The following is a 20033-nucleotide window of genomic DNA, read 5'->3' as shown; positions in this document are numbered from 1 at the left end:
TTGTTTATATTGTAGAATATTTTTGAAACAAGCGTTTCCCATGTTTTCCCTGTTGAGATAAAGAAATTAATCAAACATCGGCTAAGAAATCTCATTTTTAGAGAGAAGTTTATATCCAGAGATTCAACTCCGTTGTCGGCCAAACTTCTTTGGTTAAAGCTGAATGAATCAAGGGGAGAATTTTGTTGCGAATATAACGGAAAGGCGTAATATAGTTAGGTGGCTGAATGACACAGCAAATTCGAGATCCTCAGACATACTCCGAGATGCTTTCCCGCATAAGGATGCTTCCCTTGGCACATCGACGACCGTGATAACTTTTCGTGAAAATATCTTGTTTTCTACTCGCTCCTCTTTCGTCAGCCACGTAAGCCGAAATTCGTTCAAAGTTCGGAGCTAGGAGAATTGCGCTTTAATTAAAAAGCTCTCATGGTTAAGAAGAGTGCTCCGGGTGGTTGTTGGATTCCTTTTACCCCTTGTCGATCGTCCTCATCTGGCCTCTTGCTGTTGCAATTTTGAATTACAAAGTCACAGCAAATACTTTTCTCAGGTGTATCTTGTATGTATTAATCAGTTAGAATATGTTAGAATGTGTTATTCTTTTTGTTTTCATGTTTCCTTCATTAAAAATTATTGAAAAGATTATAAAATTCGTATTTTTCCAAATAAATTTTTTACTTGAAAATACACAATAATATAGTTTCGTATTTTTTATATTTTGTTTTTTAATAAATAAAGTAAATTCTTGATTAATGAGACATCTCAAATAAAAAAATATATTATAAGATCCTTTTAATTGCTATATATATGGTTATTATCAAATATAGATATTACGAACATTATATCTAAGCCGTCTTGTTAGATGAAACGTTCGCATGTACAAGCAGAGTACTCTATGCTTTATCTCCCATCGCTTCAATGGCTTATATAATTCCCGCAACTTCATTCACATTTTCAGCGATTCCTTTTCAAAATCTCCTTTCAGTGCTGTCTGACTTCAGTCAGCCTGAAAAATCCGTATGCTATTATTCGGTCCAAGCAAGACAGCCGCTTCAAAATCCCGTTACAAATCGCTGCACTTCATCCACGAGGATTCAATTGACGATATTACGAGATCGCTTTGTCGTGCTCGTCCACTGAGACTCTAAATCCAGTTCATAAAAAGTCGCCAGAAAGATACGGGATATTTGTCAAGAACGAGAGCGAATGAAGTAATCTAACGTAAGTTACAAAGAAGCTATTATTTCCTCGATTTTCCTTTGAAAACTTATTATCTGCATTTAATTTCTGGGAAAATTTCTGATAATTTAATTATTTTATATTTTTAACTAATTACTTTCCGATTAATTGTATAATTTTATTGATATGCCATAATATTCGCGATCGCGATTTAAAAAAAATTATATTAATTAGACAAATGTAAGCTAAATATTTTTCTTTTTATCTTCTATTATATTGAATACTAATATTAACAGATAGACAGAAATTTAAATTCTTAGAATTAACTGACTTGATAAAATTAGCTTCACACTCAAGTTATTATAAAATATCCATTAGCTAAGTTTCATTATTTTAAACGCTGAGTTAGTCGATTGATTGTATGAAATAGGTGTGATGTTGCGCGATAAATGAACCAATTTCCCGAGGATTTAACCTGTCTCAATATTGGCAGTTTTAGAGGCGCACGTATCAAGTCTCCCGACTATCCAGGATCACTTTGGAGCCGAGCTCCGAGAGATAGGTAGTTGTCGATGCCAGCAGTGGATTTTCTAGATGAAAAAATCGTCTCCACCTTATCCTGAAATATATAAATCGCTTACGGTGCACTTCGAAGGCATATCGATATTTTCCCATACTATCTTTAATTGATGAACGTATCCCGATCCCCAAGTGGAAGTTATTTATAACATGAGTTAACGTAAGTTTCGCAGGATAACTTATGCATGAACGTGATGAGAAGGGCAGATTTTACTCTGTCACTGCATGCTGTGCACTATTTTTATCTCTCGACATCCTTTCAGTGCCCTCATCACCTTCTTTCACGCGAGAGATCTCAGTCTAATGTTTAAACATTTTAAACTATAACAAATATAATGCCGATAGTATCTCTCTCTCAAGAAAATTAATTCTAAATGCAAATATTGCTTTATTAAAAATTAAAAGTTACAGTATTTATTGTATATATATACATAAGTATTTTATATTATTAAATATATATATAAATATATTATATTATTAAGTATTTTATATTAATAATTTTATATTATTAAAATCACACAGAATAAGAAAAATATATGATGCACAATTCTTTTCTAATTGATTCATTTCTATTATAATTCTATTATAAATCATTGAATATATTCGCTGTTTTGTCTCTATATCCATGAAATTGTAATACCGTTTCACGATACGCGAAACAGGAAGTTTGCCGTACAAATTTGTCCTTTCGCGAATGCGCCCGTTTTCACGCTGTGTATCATTCACGTGCTCTGTGTACACTTGCACTCTGTATCTACGCTCACATGGGAAATTCGTACAAATGTGTCACGCGTACACAGCCAAAAGCGCCGGGGCACAGCCGAATTAGACTGCTTGTTCATTGACAAGCTCATCCGCACTTCCGGTAACTCTCGCTGCTACTAATTAATGCTTATATGTATCCGGGAGCCGTCATCACGAGGTCGATAATTCGACTAATTTGCTGATTACACAGACTAGCTTTGACATTGACGCTCGTCCATTAATTTTATGACATGTAAACTTTTAATAGAAAAAAAAGATTACAGAGAGAATTCAATTGAAGTTTAAATTTATAGTATCCCACTAGATTTAAAGCACTAGATACCGAATATTTAACCAATTAATCAATATGTAAAAAAATATTAATAATATTATCAACAGATAAGAATGATTGTTTGAAAAATATTACAAACGAAATTATAGTGTAGGATCGAAAAACTAATAAACTAAATTATTTTTATGTTTAAGAGACTATTCTCGATATTCATGATTAACAAATTTGAAAATTTAAAGCATTTATTTATCTACATAATATCTAATCAAATGAAAAATATATTCTCTTAATTTATGTCGTATTAATTTTTATGTCGTGTACAATTTGTGAAGCGAATAAGACCCTATAATAATTTCAATTTCCATTGGTCAGCTTTCCCTTTTTCAATCATTCCGTTCCATCAGAGACGAGTGTCTATGAGAATGAAATTAGATTATATTCAGAAGATTGCGCTGTGCGCGTTTCGGGGAGCGCGCTCTTTTTCCCAAATCGTTTCTTCCTCCCAGAACGATTTTGCCCCGCGAAATGACATAAGGAACATACCTCCGCATCCTTTGCGGTGGCTGTATCCTCTCCCTCGTAACGATCCCTTTGATGTTCCCCTGGTACATGCGGGTATCTGTTGGCTCAGGAATAAACGAAAATTGTCAGAGAGAGAGTACGAATCCCGCCCTCTCTTTCTCTCGATATACGGGATGTATTATTAAAGATTTTCATTCCATTGTCAATTTATTATCTTATCTGTGTAATCACACTGTAATAACGCGCCGGCTTTCAACGAATTTCGCATATTAGATATTACTTTGTATTATACATGTACAGATTGATGCGCGTGCACGTCGTTAGCGTGATTAGTCATATAAATGTGCGAACTGACTGTATCTGCGAAATGTCAGCGCCGTCCTTAAAACGCAATAATTAATTAGCAAGCCGTGCACGAGACCAACCAGATGTATGGGTGTAGCAAAACTGCAGTTGATACAGCGCATCAGCAAGTTTCGAGGAACATTATTATATTAGTTATATCAAGATAATTATTCATGTTGATGAAATATCGTGCTCTTCGTGTCTGATGAAAGCTATTGTAATCTACGCTTTATTTTACAAGGCGGAGCGTGATTGGAAATCTTTGCATTGAATGCATCTGTCGCCAGAGATCAAAAAAGGGAACGCGACGATATCTCGTTTCGATATAAAACTGGACGTTCTCGATAAATGTTGCCGCATCGTCTTATTTCTCGTATGCGTTACTCATGATCGTCTATTAACTGCGTTATGCGCTCGCATCGCGAAATAAATTAGATTTCGAGCGTCGCGGATAAACTGCCATTCCTGTCCCGGCAATGGAATTTATGGCCGCGAGCCTTAAAGGTGCCACGTTCTACGTTATTAATGACTGGTTTGTGTTTAATGCGAGCCACTCGCACTCCCGCACGTACTCTTTATAGTGCGCGCGACCGTGTCGATAAAAAATGAAAATATTATTGACCGGTCATTGATCCTTTTCGCTGGTAGCTCGAACGCAACGCTTTTACGTTATGCAGATTTTCTTAACGCGAATAATTTTTTTCATCGTAATAAGAAAATATTTCTTCAGATTTCCTCAAGTGCAAAACTTACTATTTGATTTAAATTTTATAACATGTTAATTGCAATCGATTAAAAAAAAAACTGGAATATCAAGAAATTATTACCTGAATTTTCGAGAAGCACAGCTTCTTTAACAGATCACGATTTCCAAAACTAAATTTATACTATCTTTCAAGAAAATGAAAGACTCGAGTAATAAAATCAAATATATGAAAATTTCACCATTAAAATCTATTTAAAACATTGTATCGAATTAGATCGTCCAATCATCGATTTTGCCGTCAAGTATAACGTCTCTCGACGATTCATCCGGAATAAAATAGACTCAGACATCTTAATTAGAGTCGCGAATTCTCGTGAAGCCTGAACAAAGCTCACGTGTACCACAGTAGATATCGGCGCTTCGTCCGGAATTAAAATCCGCGGCGTACTAATTAACGTAGATCGGATGTAATTACCGATGCTGAAGCCAAGTATCATTCTTGGCGTTCCGCGTCTCGAGTGTTTCGCGAAAATAGCGCGGCGGAAATTCGCGACGCGCATTCATATGCATGCACTAATCTGACATCCACCCCGACTATGTACGCATTCCAACTGTCTTACGTTTCACTATCTAAATGCGTATAAAAATGTTGAAAAAAGTTTGATATAAAATAATTAAAATTAATAGAATATTAATAGAAATGTATTGTGTTGATATAAAAGGTAATCCAGATAAGCGTAAGTTTTCACAGAGACCTTTAATCATATATCGTGTAATCATTTTTACTTTTTTACCTTTACATCTTTTTATCGCATCTTGGTAGCATCCTCGTCAGACGATATATCGAAAAGAATCTGATAAGGCGGATAAAATAGAATAAAATATGATGCGTCGCATAGATATTCCACGGTTAAATCTCTCAGAAAGTAGCGACACAAGAAGTTAACGTGCGCTATATAAGTGTATACGGTGTTGAATTTGAAAAAGGAGATAAGAATAAAGTACATGCGATATCATACTAAAAATTGGATCGTGAAAGAGCATTTTCCGGAAGTCTGGAAGAGCTTCAAGCTCCTGAAAAAAGTATGTAAATCCCTTGGATAACTTTTTATATAAATTTAACGCTTTACAGCACGCGTAGCGAAAGCTTTTGTCAAGAGAGATCTGCACACGGAATCATCGTCTCTAGCGTTCTATTAATACAGATTTATAACCGTACTGTGGTTTGCGTATAATGACAATAATTCGGAGCACTGAATTTCCCGTTATCTATGATGCGACGACCTTACGTTTCTATCACGATATTAATGGGATGTTGTTTCTCGCGGTAATGAGGAACTATGAGACATACAGAGAACGTCGTAAGTAAATATAATCCTCGCTCATGACTCGACATATGCACAGGTTCGTTTCGAATACGTGTTCCCACACACATGATATTTCTAGTGTCAAGTCTGCTACGTTTAGATTCTTCGTTCTGTGTTCAGAGCGTGTCTTTACTATGATAATTGCTTTTGCCATCAAGTTATGTAGAATATAATCTATATGAATAATATAAAATTTTTATATACAATTAATTTTTTCTTACCATGCGTACATCAGAAAAAAAAGAAATATATAAAAATGCTACTAAAAAAAGGATATAATTATATAAACAAATCATTGTCTTTCTCACAACAAGCCATTGAAATAATTAATATTTTACATAAGACTCTGAAAAATTTTTCCTATAAACTTTGTCTCAATAGTAATAATTCATACACATGACTCTATACACTTGATCCTGTCTCGTGCCATTTAATGGAATCTTCAAAGTGGCCAGGAAAGGTTAAAATCATTATTTGTAATATGTAGGAGAGTGTTGGAGGATAGTTTGTCGCCTAAACTGGCACTTCCTGTAAGTACATTTAATCCTATTATCGGCTAACGATTGTGGACGGTCATAGTTGTCTTAACTTGTCTAATTATCGGTGTCCAACTTGTTGCTCGCAAACTGAGGAGAACAATAGTTGCTCAACAAGGTGCGGCTAGTTATCTAAGTTTACTAGGATTCCACCTTTGAGGATCCAATTAGTCGGCAAGCTATGCAAATTTCAAGTACTTACCTATCATGGGTAAGTCCAAGTCCGATAATAACAAATTAAACATGAAACAATGGATATTTACAAGTATATGTATGTATAACACGTTTAAAAATTATTAAAAAAATATGTTCGAGGCCTAAAATATTTTTTCGACGCTTAAAATACTTTAACCATCTCTGTCATATTATTTTTATTATATCTAAACTTTCTTTCTCTTCTTTTACACCAATATATTTTTTACATAAATATATTAATATTTTAATCACATGCGGTTTCAGATTCTGTCCCTATCTACATATCCATAACATTTTTTATAATTAGAGTTTTTTTAACTCTAAAAATATTTGTGAATAATATACATATCATTTACATAGAGAAACAGTGCATATGCATAAAAATAAAATACATTTCATAGAGAGAAAGGAACTATTATACCGTGAATTACATTCTTAACAATATTCTCCTGTCACGTAATTGCATTGTTCATAACTTACGACTATGATCTTTGATTATCGCGTTATCGAAGTCGTGTTGCATGCTTGAATGTTATCTTCTCTACAAAAGGTGATCTGCAATTACTAGATATTAGCTTTCTAGATTGACCTTCATCGGTCATCCGTAACGATCGAAGTGCTTTTATTATACCATGGAGGATGTAGTTATTTAGGATGGCATATATATATATGGCGGGATTACGCAGATTTGATTTACGAGCTATCTCACCGGCTCTAATATAGAAATAGATGAACCGATCGCGCGGCTTCCTCGACGTAACGCCCCGCGGAAAGAGAAGAGCGGAGAAAAAAAATGCGCTCCGGTTTTATCTCGCCTCGAGTGTGAAGCAATCTCATGGAGCTTCATCCGGCACAGCTATGCCAATAGCGATATCTTCGTTGATTCATTAGTGTGGACAGTAATTAAGGTTGTTATGGGCGTGCGAGAAGCGCAAAAGTCTCCGCGCCAGGTATAACCGATCGTTTTGCCCGATCGCGTCCGATAACACTGGGACTGGTTAAAGTAGATGTCGATTACGATTTATAATGCGCCACAATGAACGTAACGGACTGGCGTATCCTTTACGTGTGATAAATCTCGCGCGTGAAGAAATATAGCGAACGGTATGCGAGGCTTTAAATTGTTATTAAAATTGCAGCAATGAATTTCGCGGCCGATTCCATACAATTGAGATAAAAAGTAACGAGATAAACATCTCTTCTTAACGACTTTATTGCTTAACGAATTTATAGCGCTGCTTTGACATATTTATATCGCGATTATTCGTGCAAATAACTGAGATATCGCAAATTTATGCAATAACAAGAGCGTCCATTACAACAATGTCGTAGATACATTTTTTTCGGACGCGTTGTAAAATATTACGAAGGGTTCCTTTCGTACAAAAAAATAAATAATACAGATATAATATTAATAATATCATATAATTTCTTTCGGACGCGCTGTAAAATATCACGAAGGGTTCCTTTCGTACAAAAAAATAAATAATACAGATATAATATTAATAATATCATATAATTTTTTTCGGACGCGTTATAAAATATTACGAGAGGTTCCTTTCGTACAAAAAAATGAGACGTAACCAAGTAAATAATACAGATATAATATAACTGAATTCTCACGCAGCGCCAGAGGTTGAATTACCGGAAACCGTCGTGATTGCGCGACCCTAAAAGTTAAATTAGATCTCACCCTCGAGGGGGATGAAGAATTTGCTCACGTGGGCCACGGAGTCGCAAAGAAGCTCGTCGAGTTATTACCGCTATAATCTAGCGTACTAAAAAGTTTCTGTTGCCCCCTGGGATACGAAAATAAAGCTTACGAATGAACACGTACATGCCGTAACGTTCGGAATGATTCTCGAAGGGTGCATTTACATACATTACTAAATGCTCTTTATACATACTTTCTTTCCAAGATCGTATCTATTCGCTGGATCCTCGTGTGCGATCGCTCTTTATACGACACACACTTTTGACTAAACGAGTTTAAACATCGATGATACATTTCGAGAATACGATATTCAAAGAGAATCTATCCATGAAATTGAATGGAAACAATATCGCAGTCGATTAATGTACGAGATAATAAAATTGTAAAATCCTTATTAATTATCTCCAATTAGCAGGTACGATAGCTAGAGGCGGCGGCGATATTTAATTGCACATAGAGACAATGAGCGAATTCTTTGCGAGCCAGCGCGCATTTAAAATGTACATTTGTGATTTAATTTAATTTCGCAAGAAGCGATGAGAGGAATAATGATCGTCACGCTGCACTTGGACTAACCGAGCTCTGCAAGAGATGGCTGCATTTCCCGGAGTTTCCGCAATTACGAGCCACGGCGAGCAGGAAGATAGTTAAATAAGAGGATCTTTCTCCAAGTAATGGCAGATAACCAAAGCGCGAAGTTTGCGAGCTCCGGAGTTACCAGCAGCGGACGCCGAGTCGTCCGTCACACGGAACTTCTTCCCGCTAATGGTCCCGCGCGGCAGCGCGTTAAAGATAAGTTTGGCGTACTTATGAAATGACATCGCAACGCTTAATGTCAGCGAGGCTCGTTAATTGAGTAAAAAACCGTCCAATTACTCCGTATTATTTGCGCGAATCTTTGCGAGAACGCGGATTTCGTCGACACGTTCCGCGCGATTCGCTTTATACAGGGTGTATCTAAAATGATGCACTAAACTTTAGGAGCGTATTCTAGAGGCCAAAATAAAACTTTTTTTCTTATGAACATGGGTCCGCAAATGAACCCTCCTCCGAGCTAAAATTCGAAAATGTGTGAAATTGACCAAACACCCGCAACGCAAAGAATGACCGCAAAAATCGCCCGTTTCGTGGACCTCGAGTTTTGATACGATTTTGGTGGTAAATGATTGTATATCATCAATCATTCATCCCTTAAAAATTTCGAATTGATATCTTTTATTGCTAAGATATGAAGGGTTGAAGTTGGTATTATTTACGAATGAAGGGTACGCCATTTTACACGTTCAACACAAGATACTTTAAGGTTATTCACAATTTTGACTTAAACGTCGATTTGAGGTCACGATAAATTAGTCTTCTAACAGATAAACAAATCTTATCTGAAACATTTTTTGATATGAGAAATAACCTCGAGGTATTTTGTGTTGAACGGATAAAATGGCATACCCTTCATTAATGTATAGTGACCAATTTAACTCCTCATATCTCAGTAATAAAAGGTATGCTCAATCTGAAATTTTCAGAGGATTGATGTTCCATGATGTACAATTATTTACCGCCAAAATCGACTCAAACTTCGATGTCCACGAAACGGGCGATTTTAGGCCTGTTTTTGCGGTCATTCTTTATTTATCGCCCTCTCAAGAGAGGGTAATAGGTAACGTCAAAACCAAGGTCAAATAATAAGGCAATCCATAATACAGCCAATTTTTTCCCCAAACTTTAGGAGCCTCTAGCTTGGAGGGGGGTTCATTTGCGGACCCATGTTCATAGGAAAAAAAAGTCTTATTTTGACCTCTAGAATACGCTCCTAAAGTTTAGTACATCATTTCAGATACACCTTGTATATATTCTTTATAAAATCGATCGCGGCGCATCCGCTCCTCCAATTAACCCAGTATACAATGCACGCAAAGCTGCACCGTAAAGTTCTTTGTTCAGTTGCAAAACTCGTTAAATATATTATAAATAGTTATTATAAAAAGATGAAAAATGACTTGTTTACGAATCGATAATTTCAAATATATTCAGAAAGTCGCGTATAGCTTGCGAGAGAATGAAATGATCTTGTTCACACGAATGCATTAAATGCTTTGAAAATTCTCGCAATCATCGTTTCTAAGTCACTAGGATTTTAAGATCACGCTATATACGCTATTATCTTAATGAAGCACTTACCGTTTACTGGCTGCTCCTTTGTCTCTTGGAGGAATAATCGGGCGGATTATGGAATCGGAAGTTTACCGAGACGTGACTCTCGCCAGGAATGAAATACACGGAAATACGAGATGATCCTCGTTTGTATCTTCCATCGTTTATTTCTATTCACAGTCAATAAATTAACACTTATCGTTGGAAATCATACGAGAACCGAGAGACGAGATTAGAATTATGTGTGATTTCGTGGCCATCTACAAATCCCGCAATTAACGAATAAATACAAAATCAGCTTATAAAAAGGTCCGACGATGCGCGCTAATTTTCGCGCGCTCGCGATCGCCGATTCTCTCTCTAAATCTTGTGTGTTTCTTTATTTTATTTATTTTATGTACATTATATATTTTCGTTAACCACGCGAGAAGAATGGACTAGACCGCTACGTTAAACGCTTAACTTCTTTCGCTTCAGCAAATCACCGAGAAAGCGTCGCGCTTCTCGATTGACGAATAAATTTATCTTTAGCGATCGCGCTTTGCCGTCTTTCGAGGGGCGTGCGAGGCGACGCCATAGGCCTTCTTTCATCGACGATTCATCGCTTCCTCCTCATAAGATTCCCTTAAATTATTCTATTTTCGATTACTGCGCCTTTTTCTTGAAGGGAGAGCGGGGGCGGAGAGGGAGGGGGGACAGGGTCTACGATTAGAATAAGTTTACTTTACATCAAACGCTGCATAATTTTTTTTCCCGAGCTAATAAAATCACTATCGTGTCTATTCGTATTCTCATAAACTCGTTTACTAATTTAACATCGCGTGTCGTCTTTCTTTTCAATTCGTTCTTTCTCTTACACGTACGCTCCCACACACGCGCTCAATTTTCAATTCTCTCTCTCTCTCTCTCTCAATCTCGTCCTTTGTCTCGTAATAATCGCCTCGCTCATTCTCTACGTTTGTCAGTATTCTCGACGGAACGGATAAACTAGCAGACGTCATCGAAATCGATATATCATTTACTGGATAAGCTTCCTCGGTACTATTCGAATCGTCGAATCGTCGCGCAAACTCGTTAAAAAGAAGGGGCACTGATAAAGCGAGCGGAACGTGATCTTGATCTCAAAATTTCCTTCTCGCTATGCATGCTCGCGATCGAATATATCGTGTTAATCAATCTCGATGGAAGCAACTTGCGACTACACGGTCGATCTAATCATAGCCGACTTTTGAACCGACCAAATCTCTTTTCTACCTCCTCCAATTTGTTTTTCGTGTTGCGACAATGTTGTAAAAAGAAGCACGCTCTCTACATTACACGTTAGATGATGACAATGTGGGAAATGTACATGTATCGTGTGAAACGCTTGTAGCTTTCAATAAATTTTTATAACGTTATTGCAATAACGTACATCGAATACGATAAACACTAAGCTCTCAATTATCATCTCGAACTTGCCCGATCATCCGCATTCACGTAAGAATATCGTCATCGTTTAATTTATCCCTATCCGAGGATTATTAAGATATTCTATTTGAAACCGCGTGTGTGAACACACATATCAAGCGCAAGTTTTATTTGTCAATTAAATGGATATACAACACTTTAGTGTTTATCGTAAGTGTGAAAAACACGGCATTGCAAGAACTCTCTAATATCTCTCACCACTTTCTCTGTCAACGTGCTATTCGTTTCGATGGTTCATTCATTCGGGATGGGTGCGTGTCCTGTATATTTTTTCTTCTACTTTAATTAATAATAATGCGCTTCGCGTCGAATCGCCTCTCCTTCACACATACTAAAATTATTACTTACAAATTACTATTATTATCCATCGGGCTTCTCGGCTCCGCCCATCTGTTCCCGCAGCTCTTTTTCTGATTGCGCTCCCGCGTCTCGTAAATTCATCTATGATTTTACACTATACAAGAGATGTACAATAAAATCCAACGGTATAATATATATATGTATATATATAGTGTATCGCGTATGTATAGAGCCTAGTCTTAAATTTTGGCAAACGGGCAAGATCAATACAAAACATCGTTAAGTTCTACGCATATATATGTATATATATGTATGCGTACATACAAAATCTCTGTAACTTTCAACGTTTTCTTCTCCCGTGACGTGGTCAATATACACATGTACAGATTACCATCGTGTCGAAGAACTCGTGAGTCGCATCGACGATGGGGGATTGTCGATCGTAATAGTAAGCGACGCGGCATAATAATCGGTGCCGTTTCGTGGATAAACTTCGTGTCGTCGTTATTCCGTACAAAATTATGCGAAAGGTGAAAAACAAACGAGATATTTCCCTCGCGAGAGTTCGACGTTCGAGTGTGTGCAGTGAGCTTTATTAAAGTCGCGTAAATAAGCTAAGTAAAATAAGCTAGTGAAAAACGCTCATAAGGCATCCTGTGATCCGATAATCCGTCTACATCACTGGATAAGAAAGATGGATCCTCGCGAGAGTTTGCTATATTTAAGCGGAAAATTGTCTCGAGATGATTCATAACTATCTCTCATACGGTTTACGCACGTCTTTCATATAGCGATGAGATCGATTTAACGTATAAAAGAGTTTAAAATATATGAGATAAGAGACCCCGCTATCTCTGAAGAGAGACAAGAACAAGAGCAATAACGTTGGCAGTTTTTCACGGACTATATCGCACGTATCAGATAAACTATATAGTGTTTGCAGTAACGAATCGCGAAGTTTTTTGTTATTCGAGGTGAAATCGATAAATAATCGAATCGCGAAGTTTTTTGTTATTCGAGATGAAATCGATAAATAGTACCGAATGCGAAATCAAAACTAATGGACGCGCATTCATTATATACAACGGATTTCTTTATTCCTTCTTTTTTCTCTCATCATTTATTTATTGTACGCATTAGATCGCGACGACGATTCACGTCGTCGTTGGCCGTCATTCCTTTCGTCTCTACCTATTCGATTAATCAATCGTATATTGCTACCATATCACATAATATTCACTTATTATTCCTATTATTAATTATATAATTAGGCGCGATGTGACTTGGCTTGATTTCGATAAACCAAGCGCAATCGACAAGTGTTATGATCAGAATGATGACTGGCAGTGACATCGTGCTCAGCCTCGCTCATCTCATTAAACGCACCTCTTTCGAATCAAACGTGACATGAAGAAACTTTTGCTCGCGTATCCTTTCGGCAGTTCTTATTAAATTTAAAAATTCTGAATTTCAGAATTTTGCGCGATTCTTGCCTCAATCACTTTCCTTTCGACATCCTCGAATATCCAAGATAGGGAATAACAAAATATTCTCTCGACGTTAATATCAGCGCGTGTCAAGAAATATTAGAATTTATGATCACGTGTGTTCGTGACAAACAAAGTAGGATCTTTTATTTATACATTTTTTTAATAAGAGGAATTAATAATAGGAAATAAGATATTGCTTTACGTATTCAAATCGGGATACGTTTGTATGCACCGCATACTTTACAATTTTACAACATAGCATCTGTGTCAATTATTACTATCATTAATTTCATTAAAATTGCTTTAACTCTGCACGTTATTCGGAATGGAAGAAACATCTTGTTGTGACGTACGTTCAATAGGATCAGATTCGGAAGATGTATCTTTCTTATTATTGAATACAAAATACATATCCGAAGTATTCGTTGATCCCGACATTGCTCAATTTTTTCGCAGACGAATCGCAGCCTAGAATCGATCGCAATCACGTAAATTTCCTTTGAATCTGAATTAAGGCTGCTCAATCGGTTTCCAATTATTAAGTAATTCTTTCATTTTCATTTTTCTTACCTTCATGCTCAAGATCGCACTACGACTCGCCGACCTATCGATTCGTTGCTGCTCCTCTCATTGATAACTCCCGTCACTATTTTGAGTTTTGCTACCAGCCTGGGAAGTCGGCGATGCCCTGGTGAAGCTGCCAAAGCTCTTGGTCGGCGAGTCCGAAAGGACGCTGGTTGATGCGAGAACCTTGTCCCTAGGAGGAGGCGCCGAGCTGATGCTGGACGAGCTGACGCCGGAATCACTGGATTTTTCGCTAAGACAACCGCGCTGACCGAGTCCGGTGACGTTGCCGGTGCTCTCCAGGCCGAGATCGCCGGTACCGCCGACCATGTATTTGACCATACCGCCTAGTTTTGGGCCAGCCTCGCAGGCGTCCTCGATGACCACCGTCTCGCCGAAGGTACCTCTTTTCGCGATATATCGCACGTTGCCGCCCCGCAACAATGGCGACTTCTCGAACTGGCTCTCTTTCCTTTCTACCGGCCCGGAGATTGGTATGTTGGGATGAAAATCGTCCTTCGAATCGGTCAAACCACCCTCTGTAGTGGCCGCGCCGCTCTTTGTGGCCGCCGTTGACGCGCTATCCAAATTGTTCTCTCTCGACAGCTTCACCGACGTCGTGGTTGATTCCGGGCTGATGGTCCGTCGACTGGTCGTATTCTTGTGCGCATCGTAACAGCCGGAGTCTCGCGGGAACTGGCGTCGGTTGAAGGGAGAACAGTGGCCGGATGTCTGGCCGGAGGTTAAAACCAGACGGCTGACTTCGTCGCCCTCCGAGCTAGAAGCCAGGTCACCTTCGCTACCCGCTAAGGATGAAATGAAAAAAGAACGCATGCCTGTGTGAGATTTCGCGATTCAATTAATTTAATTTATGCTAATAAGTCCATTAATAGATAAATAATTTTGATAAAATATGTATATAATATAATACAATATAATACACATGTCCAAAATATGTTTTTTTTAAACAAATTTTTATTTTTTTATAGAAAAGAAAAATAAAAAGTCTAAATAAAATTTTTAAACTTTTTGTTCTCATAGCTTTTTTCTTATAACTCAGCACTCTTTTAGATCAAGCAATTGAATTATGGCTTAATATTATAAAAAATAATAATCTAAAAAATATTCTTGTTTTTCAAAAATTATAACAAATTTTTAAGATACACAATTCGTATTAATTGTAACACGATATATGTAGCAAGACGAATAGCGACGATGATGAAAAGGTCTTTAGGGAACCGTGAATAATACATATGTAGCCGGTCTGTTCGGTATACTCACACTGAAGATCGTGTAGAAGCTGCACGGCGGTGAGTATCTTGGCACGATCCTCGGGTTGATGTATACGCAAATAGTCCAGATCCGCCGCCTCCAACTCCCTGAAGAGCTCCAGATCCTCGTATCCGTTCAATATAAAAACTGGAATATGTTCCTGCACGAGTGTAACATTCATCTTTGAGATACTAGTTTCACCGTAACAGAGCTTTGAACAGTTCACTTGTGCAATAAAATATATGTGTAGCTCGTAGTTTATATGTTTGAAAAAAAAGCTTATCGAAATTCTTAACGGATCTTTATTTAAGGCAATTTTTCTCATACTTTGATTAAAAAATATTAAAAATTGAGTTATATTTTGTAATCTTTTGTATAATCTCAAGCGCGATAAAGAATACATTTTAAAGAACAACTAAAGATATTTTTTCATATTATGTAAATATATTTTCTATATTTTCGATTCGCTTGATACTAGATTTTGCAAAATTTATGCACCTGAAAAATTTTTTTCAAAATATGTCAAATAATGTCGCGATGTAATAAAATCGACATGTTGAAATATTGGAGAATTCCGAATCGAGAAAAATCTCCGTAAGCTCGATTTAGCACGGAAGGATATTATAATTATGACAGCGTTCGCTTGAAAGAATTTAAAGTATCGCGACTTCTAAGATATTCAGTGATTGAACATTTCAGAGGGGCCGTATAGTGAAATTTAACGACGATCTTGAGCAGTCAGCCGGGAAGTGGATACTTTGGAGAACTCTGTCCGCTGATATAATTCGCACAGAGAGTTACTCGAGCTTCAATTAAGTGTATACCGAGACGTTGAAAAGGTGCACACGGATGAATCTACGGCGCTCATTAAACGATCGATCATAGTGGCTTAATTAAGTGGCACAGCTCCCCGAATCGGAACCGACGTTTCCGGTACAGCGGCTCCTCGCCCTATCATTTCGTTCTATCCCTTCCTGCCGCTTCCGTCCCTTCGATAGGGAGACTCCGAGACGCGCCTCTTGAACTTTCGACAGTGATTCAGGATCGAACCTAATTTGTTGCCGAATCCCGAGATTACCGTAATATCCGAAAATTGCCAAATGTGCCAAATTTAGCTGTGAATTCTTTAATAAATTTTATATTGACTTTTCGAAAACTGCATGTATAATCGCTAATAAAAGACATCTTTTTTTTTTAAATATGCAACAGACGGAATGTCGATATAATACAATTGAGCCTTAAATAAAGTTTTTGTTAAGATAAAAATAGCATTAAAATTAAAATTAATTAGAAAATGAAATTTTTTGTCACATATTTATATATTCTCGGGATTTATTAATCCCATAAATAATATCTTCTTTAATATCTGCGGTTGAAAATACAAGCTTTCAGAATATTTCGTATAAATCGAGTGTGGAAGTCAAAAGGAAGTTGAAAGACCGAGAAGTGATAAAGGAAAGAACAGGACGTGTATCGGGTGAGAATAAAAATGAGCAAGGCGGAGACAAGCGGCGAGAAATGGAAAGAGAAAGAGAGAGAGAGAGAGAAAGAGGAATAGGAAGAAGAAAAATCGAACAAAAAGGACTCGTCATGGTCTGTGGAATCTGCGAGTTGTATAAGGTATAAGCTAGAAAGCTGTTGCGGAAGGGTTCGAGAAGGGATGAAGGGAAACGGGAGAGAGAGCGCGATAGGGACACCGAATAAAGAAACGTATAAAAGCAGGTTCTCTACTTTGCATTCGACGCCATGCAAATGCGAATCAGTTTGTTCGAGCCGCGGCGAGATATTGCTCTCTCCCTCTCTCTCTCTCTCTCTACCTGAAGATTCATTCTCTGCAAGAGCTCTTGAACGGAACCCGGCTTCTGCCTATATCTCTGACCCCACTTGCCCCGCTCCGGCTCCCCTCGTCTAGGTACCCTGTCGTTCAGTATCTCGACGTTTATAAACTTGAAGTGGCCTATCCTGTTGTGCACGACGCCCTTCCACAGTCCGCTCTTGTTCATTTGTACCACATCGATTATGTCCCCCTTCTGAAACAATGTAGCCACGCGAACATTCGTAAGAGAAGCCCCTTCATCGTTACAATACGTTTAATTAAACTCCGCACGAAATATATATATATATATATATATATATATATATATATATATATATATATATATATATATATCAAGAAAGATTTTCTTAAAATTTTAAATCTATAAAATATTTAAAAACGAAGAAATCAGGTTGAGAACAATGATATTCACGTCGCCAATTATACAAATTGCCTGGATAATTTACATGCGATAAATCTGCCCGTCGTTGGCACTTTGACACAGAATTGTGCGTGAAATTTCGGCCATAAATCAATTATCGCAGGGACGAACCTTGAACTTCAGAACGTCCTTGTCGTACGGACTGGGGGTGTAATCTACGAGCGCCCTCGCTCTACAGAGAACAGGCCCGATAGACGTCGGGCTGATGGCGTCCCTGTCCTCGCAGGATATCGAGCTGTGATTGCTTCCAGCACGGACTAGTGCCTGCGTGCTCGAGCCACTTCCGCTCGGCAGGCTCTCGACGCTGCTCGCGCTGCACGGGAAGGCTTCCGAGGACGCGCGATCCTGGCGCAGCCTCGAGATCTTTCGCTGCACGTCGTGCCTCAAATTCCTCGCCCGTCCCGCGATTCCCGCCCTGGCGTCGCTCTCCAGCAGAGCGCTGGCCTCCGACTGGAAATTTTAATTGAGTTTTGGAGAACATCGAGGTGTCCGGAATACTGTACCGTGCCCGGAATACTGTACTGTGCTCCATCGAATGCACCGACAGATGAGAAAAGAGCGACGAATGCGCTCAAGGCGCGTTAATTAAATCGAGGAGCTATGTGAAATAAGGATCTTCATTGACCGAGCCATTTTCAATAATGCATTTATGACGCCCTGGAATGTGGCACGATGGCGAATAGCACAAGCCGATCGCCCGATGTAAAAAGTGTTGTATGTCAAAAAACGCGAATTCTATCTTCCGATCAATAGCTTGAAGAATTGGATTATATTAATATTAAATTAGAAAATATAATTATGATCATTAATTTGTTGTATTTTTTGTACTCCTCTTAAAGAGAAAAAAAACGAATTCGCTCACATAACTCCTCGAGAAGTAAAAACAAAAACTTGTGACAAGGAATTATATAGAATTACGGAATTATACTCGAGTGGTTTCATTTTCTGTTATATTCAATGCATGCACCGATTGCAAGCGATCGTGAAAGACAGAAGCAAATTATTTTCATCTCCGAATCTTTACGCTACCGTCGACTTGTCGGTGGAATAGATCAACATTTGGTAATTGTATAATTCGTGAATAGGTATGAAGGTGCTGTGCTTGAGTGTATTTTACAATGTTAAGCTATTACTTAAAAAGCATGTTGCATCAACGAAAAAAGATAGTGCGTGCGTTAAATTTTTAGAACAAATTAATGTGTATACGAAATAAGAACAGACTTTGGTTACTTTGCGTGAATTGCTATGCAATCCAGTCTATTAGATTGATCCTCTAATATTCATATTTCTCACCTGGTTACATAATGGCTAAACAATGGGAAACAATGTTATATCGACGTTATGCATTTCAATGGGAGATTGCATATTACATGTCATAGTGTGTTTATTCATGATAGGCATACTCATTAAGGCGTATGACCAAAGCCTGTACTTGTGACAGACAATTAACGACATAACTGCAGGTTTAATGCAAACGCGGATTAGTTTCCGAATGAGATCAGTATGTGTAAATTCATGTATTATCCATGTTATCCACTATTCGCGGTTCAGCTGAACATTGTTACAGGATTTAGAACAGAAATTCAAATAAGCATCTATTCAATACAGACGTTTTCATACATAACTTTTCATGTTATTTTTCATTTAATTCTCCTGCTTTCACGTGGCAACAATTTCACTTGATCTAATAATATGGCAGAGAATTATAAATTTATCATACAAATTTTTCGTCTAAACATTAAAATATTTTTACGATATGATTTTTAATTACAAATTTAATTATCTTTTCCGAAATGCGCGCGTGCATCAAAGTTGAAAAAATTTTACAATACTATTATTTAGTGCATATTTTGATTCGGAGAGATACTTACCTTTAAACAACATAGGAACATAGAACAGAGGATAAGCAGTAATTTCATGATTCTATTAATCATATAAATAATAGTCGTGCACAAGTGTATTTTTCTCAGTTATTGTACTGTTTGGACATCGGCTGTTCGTGTAATAATGATTAACGATGTCATGCGTTCGAACATACGCGCAGAAATAGTGAAGAAGGGAATAGTGCGGACGGAGAAATAGAATCTACTGGTTTTCTCAAAGGAATATCCTCATATGTTACATACTGTGTGTACGGCGGCCGAGTGTTGACTCTCGAGTTCCTCTTGATCTTCGTAGTCGCTGCTCTGGCTGGGCGATAGTCCCTCCTCGCCGCTACTCCGGCTCTAAAACGTTGATACTCGCGGGAGACAGTTCTAATAACGCACGAGAAGGGAGAAGCGGACACTATGATGGATCTAATAGCGCACGGATGCTGTTAGATAAGGGGCGACGATTACGAGCATCGCTAGG

The 20033-nt window shown here is 37.7% G+C and overlaps 1 protein-coding gene across 7 annotated transcripts in view; it reads right to left on the bottom strand.

Moving 5' to 3' along the window:
* The window catches only part of LOC145967325 (uncharacterized), a 363462-nt gene that overhangs the window by 28676 nt on the left and 314753 nt on the right, over nt 1-20033 (bottom strand). For 3 of the 7 annotated variants that reach the window (XM_083092118.1, XM_083092120.1, XM_083092119.1), the window contains 5 exons: nt 19808-19906; nt 17793-18131; nt 17241-17453; nt 15433-15583; nt 10472-14957 (listed from right to left, as the gene is read on the bottom strand). In XM_083092118.1, the coding sequence (XP_082948244.1) occupies nt 14215-14957; nt 15433-15583; nt 17241-17453; nt 17793-18131; nt 19808-19906 (1545 nt within the window). In that variant the 3' untranslated portion in view covers nt 10472-14214. Of the gene's footprint in view, nt 1-10471; nt 14958-15432; nt 15584-17240; nt 17454-17792; nt 18132-19807; nt 19907-20033 lie in introns of those variants that run through there. The other 4 variants (XR_014437341.1, XR_014437342.1, XR_014437343.1 and 1 more) reach the window with 4 other exon arrangements.

Source organism: Camponotus vicinus, unplaced genomic scaffold, assembly GCF_025532165.1.
Source record: "Camponotus vicinus isolate PSW18456_S1 unplaced genomic scaffold, iyCamVici1.0 SCAF_2, whole genome shotgun sequence".
NCBI classification, from domain to species: domain Eukaryota; kingdom Metazoa; phylum Arthropoda; class Insecta; order Hymenoptera; family Formicidae; genus Camponotus; species Camponotus vicinus.
Note: the sequence above shows the minus strand (reverse complement) of the source record. Positions and strands in the feature narration are given on the sequence as shown.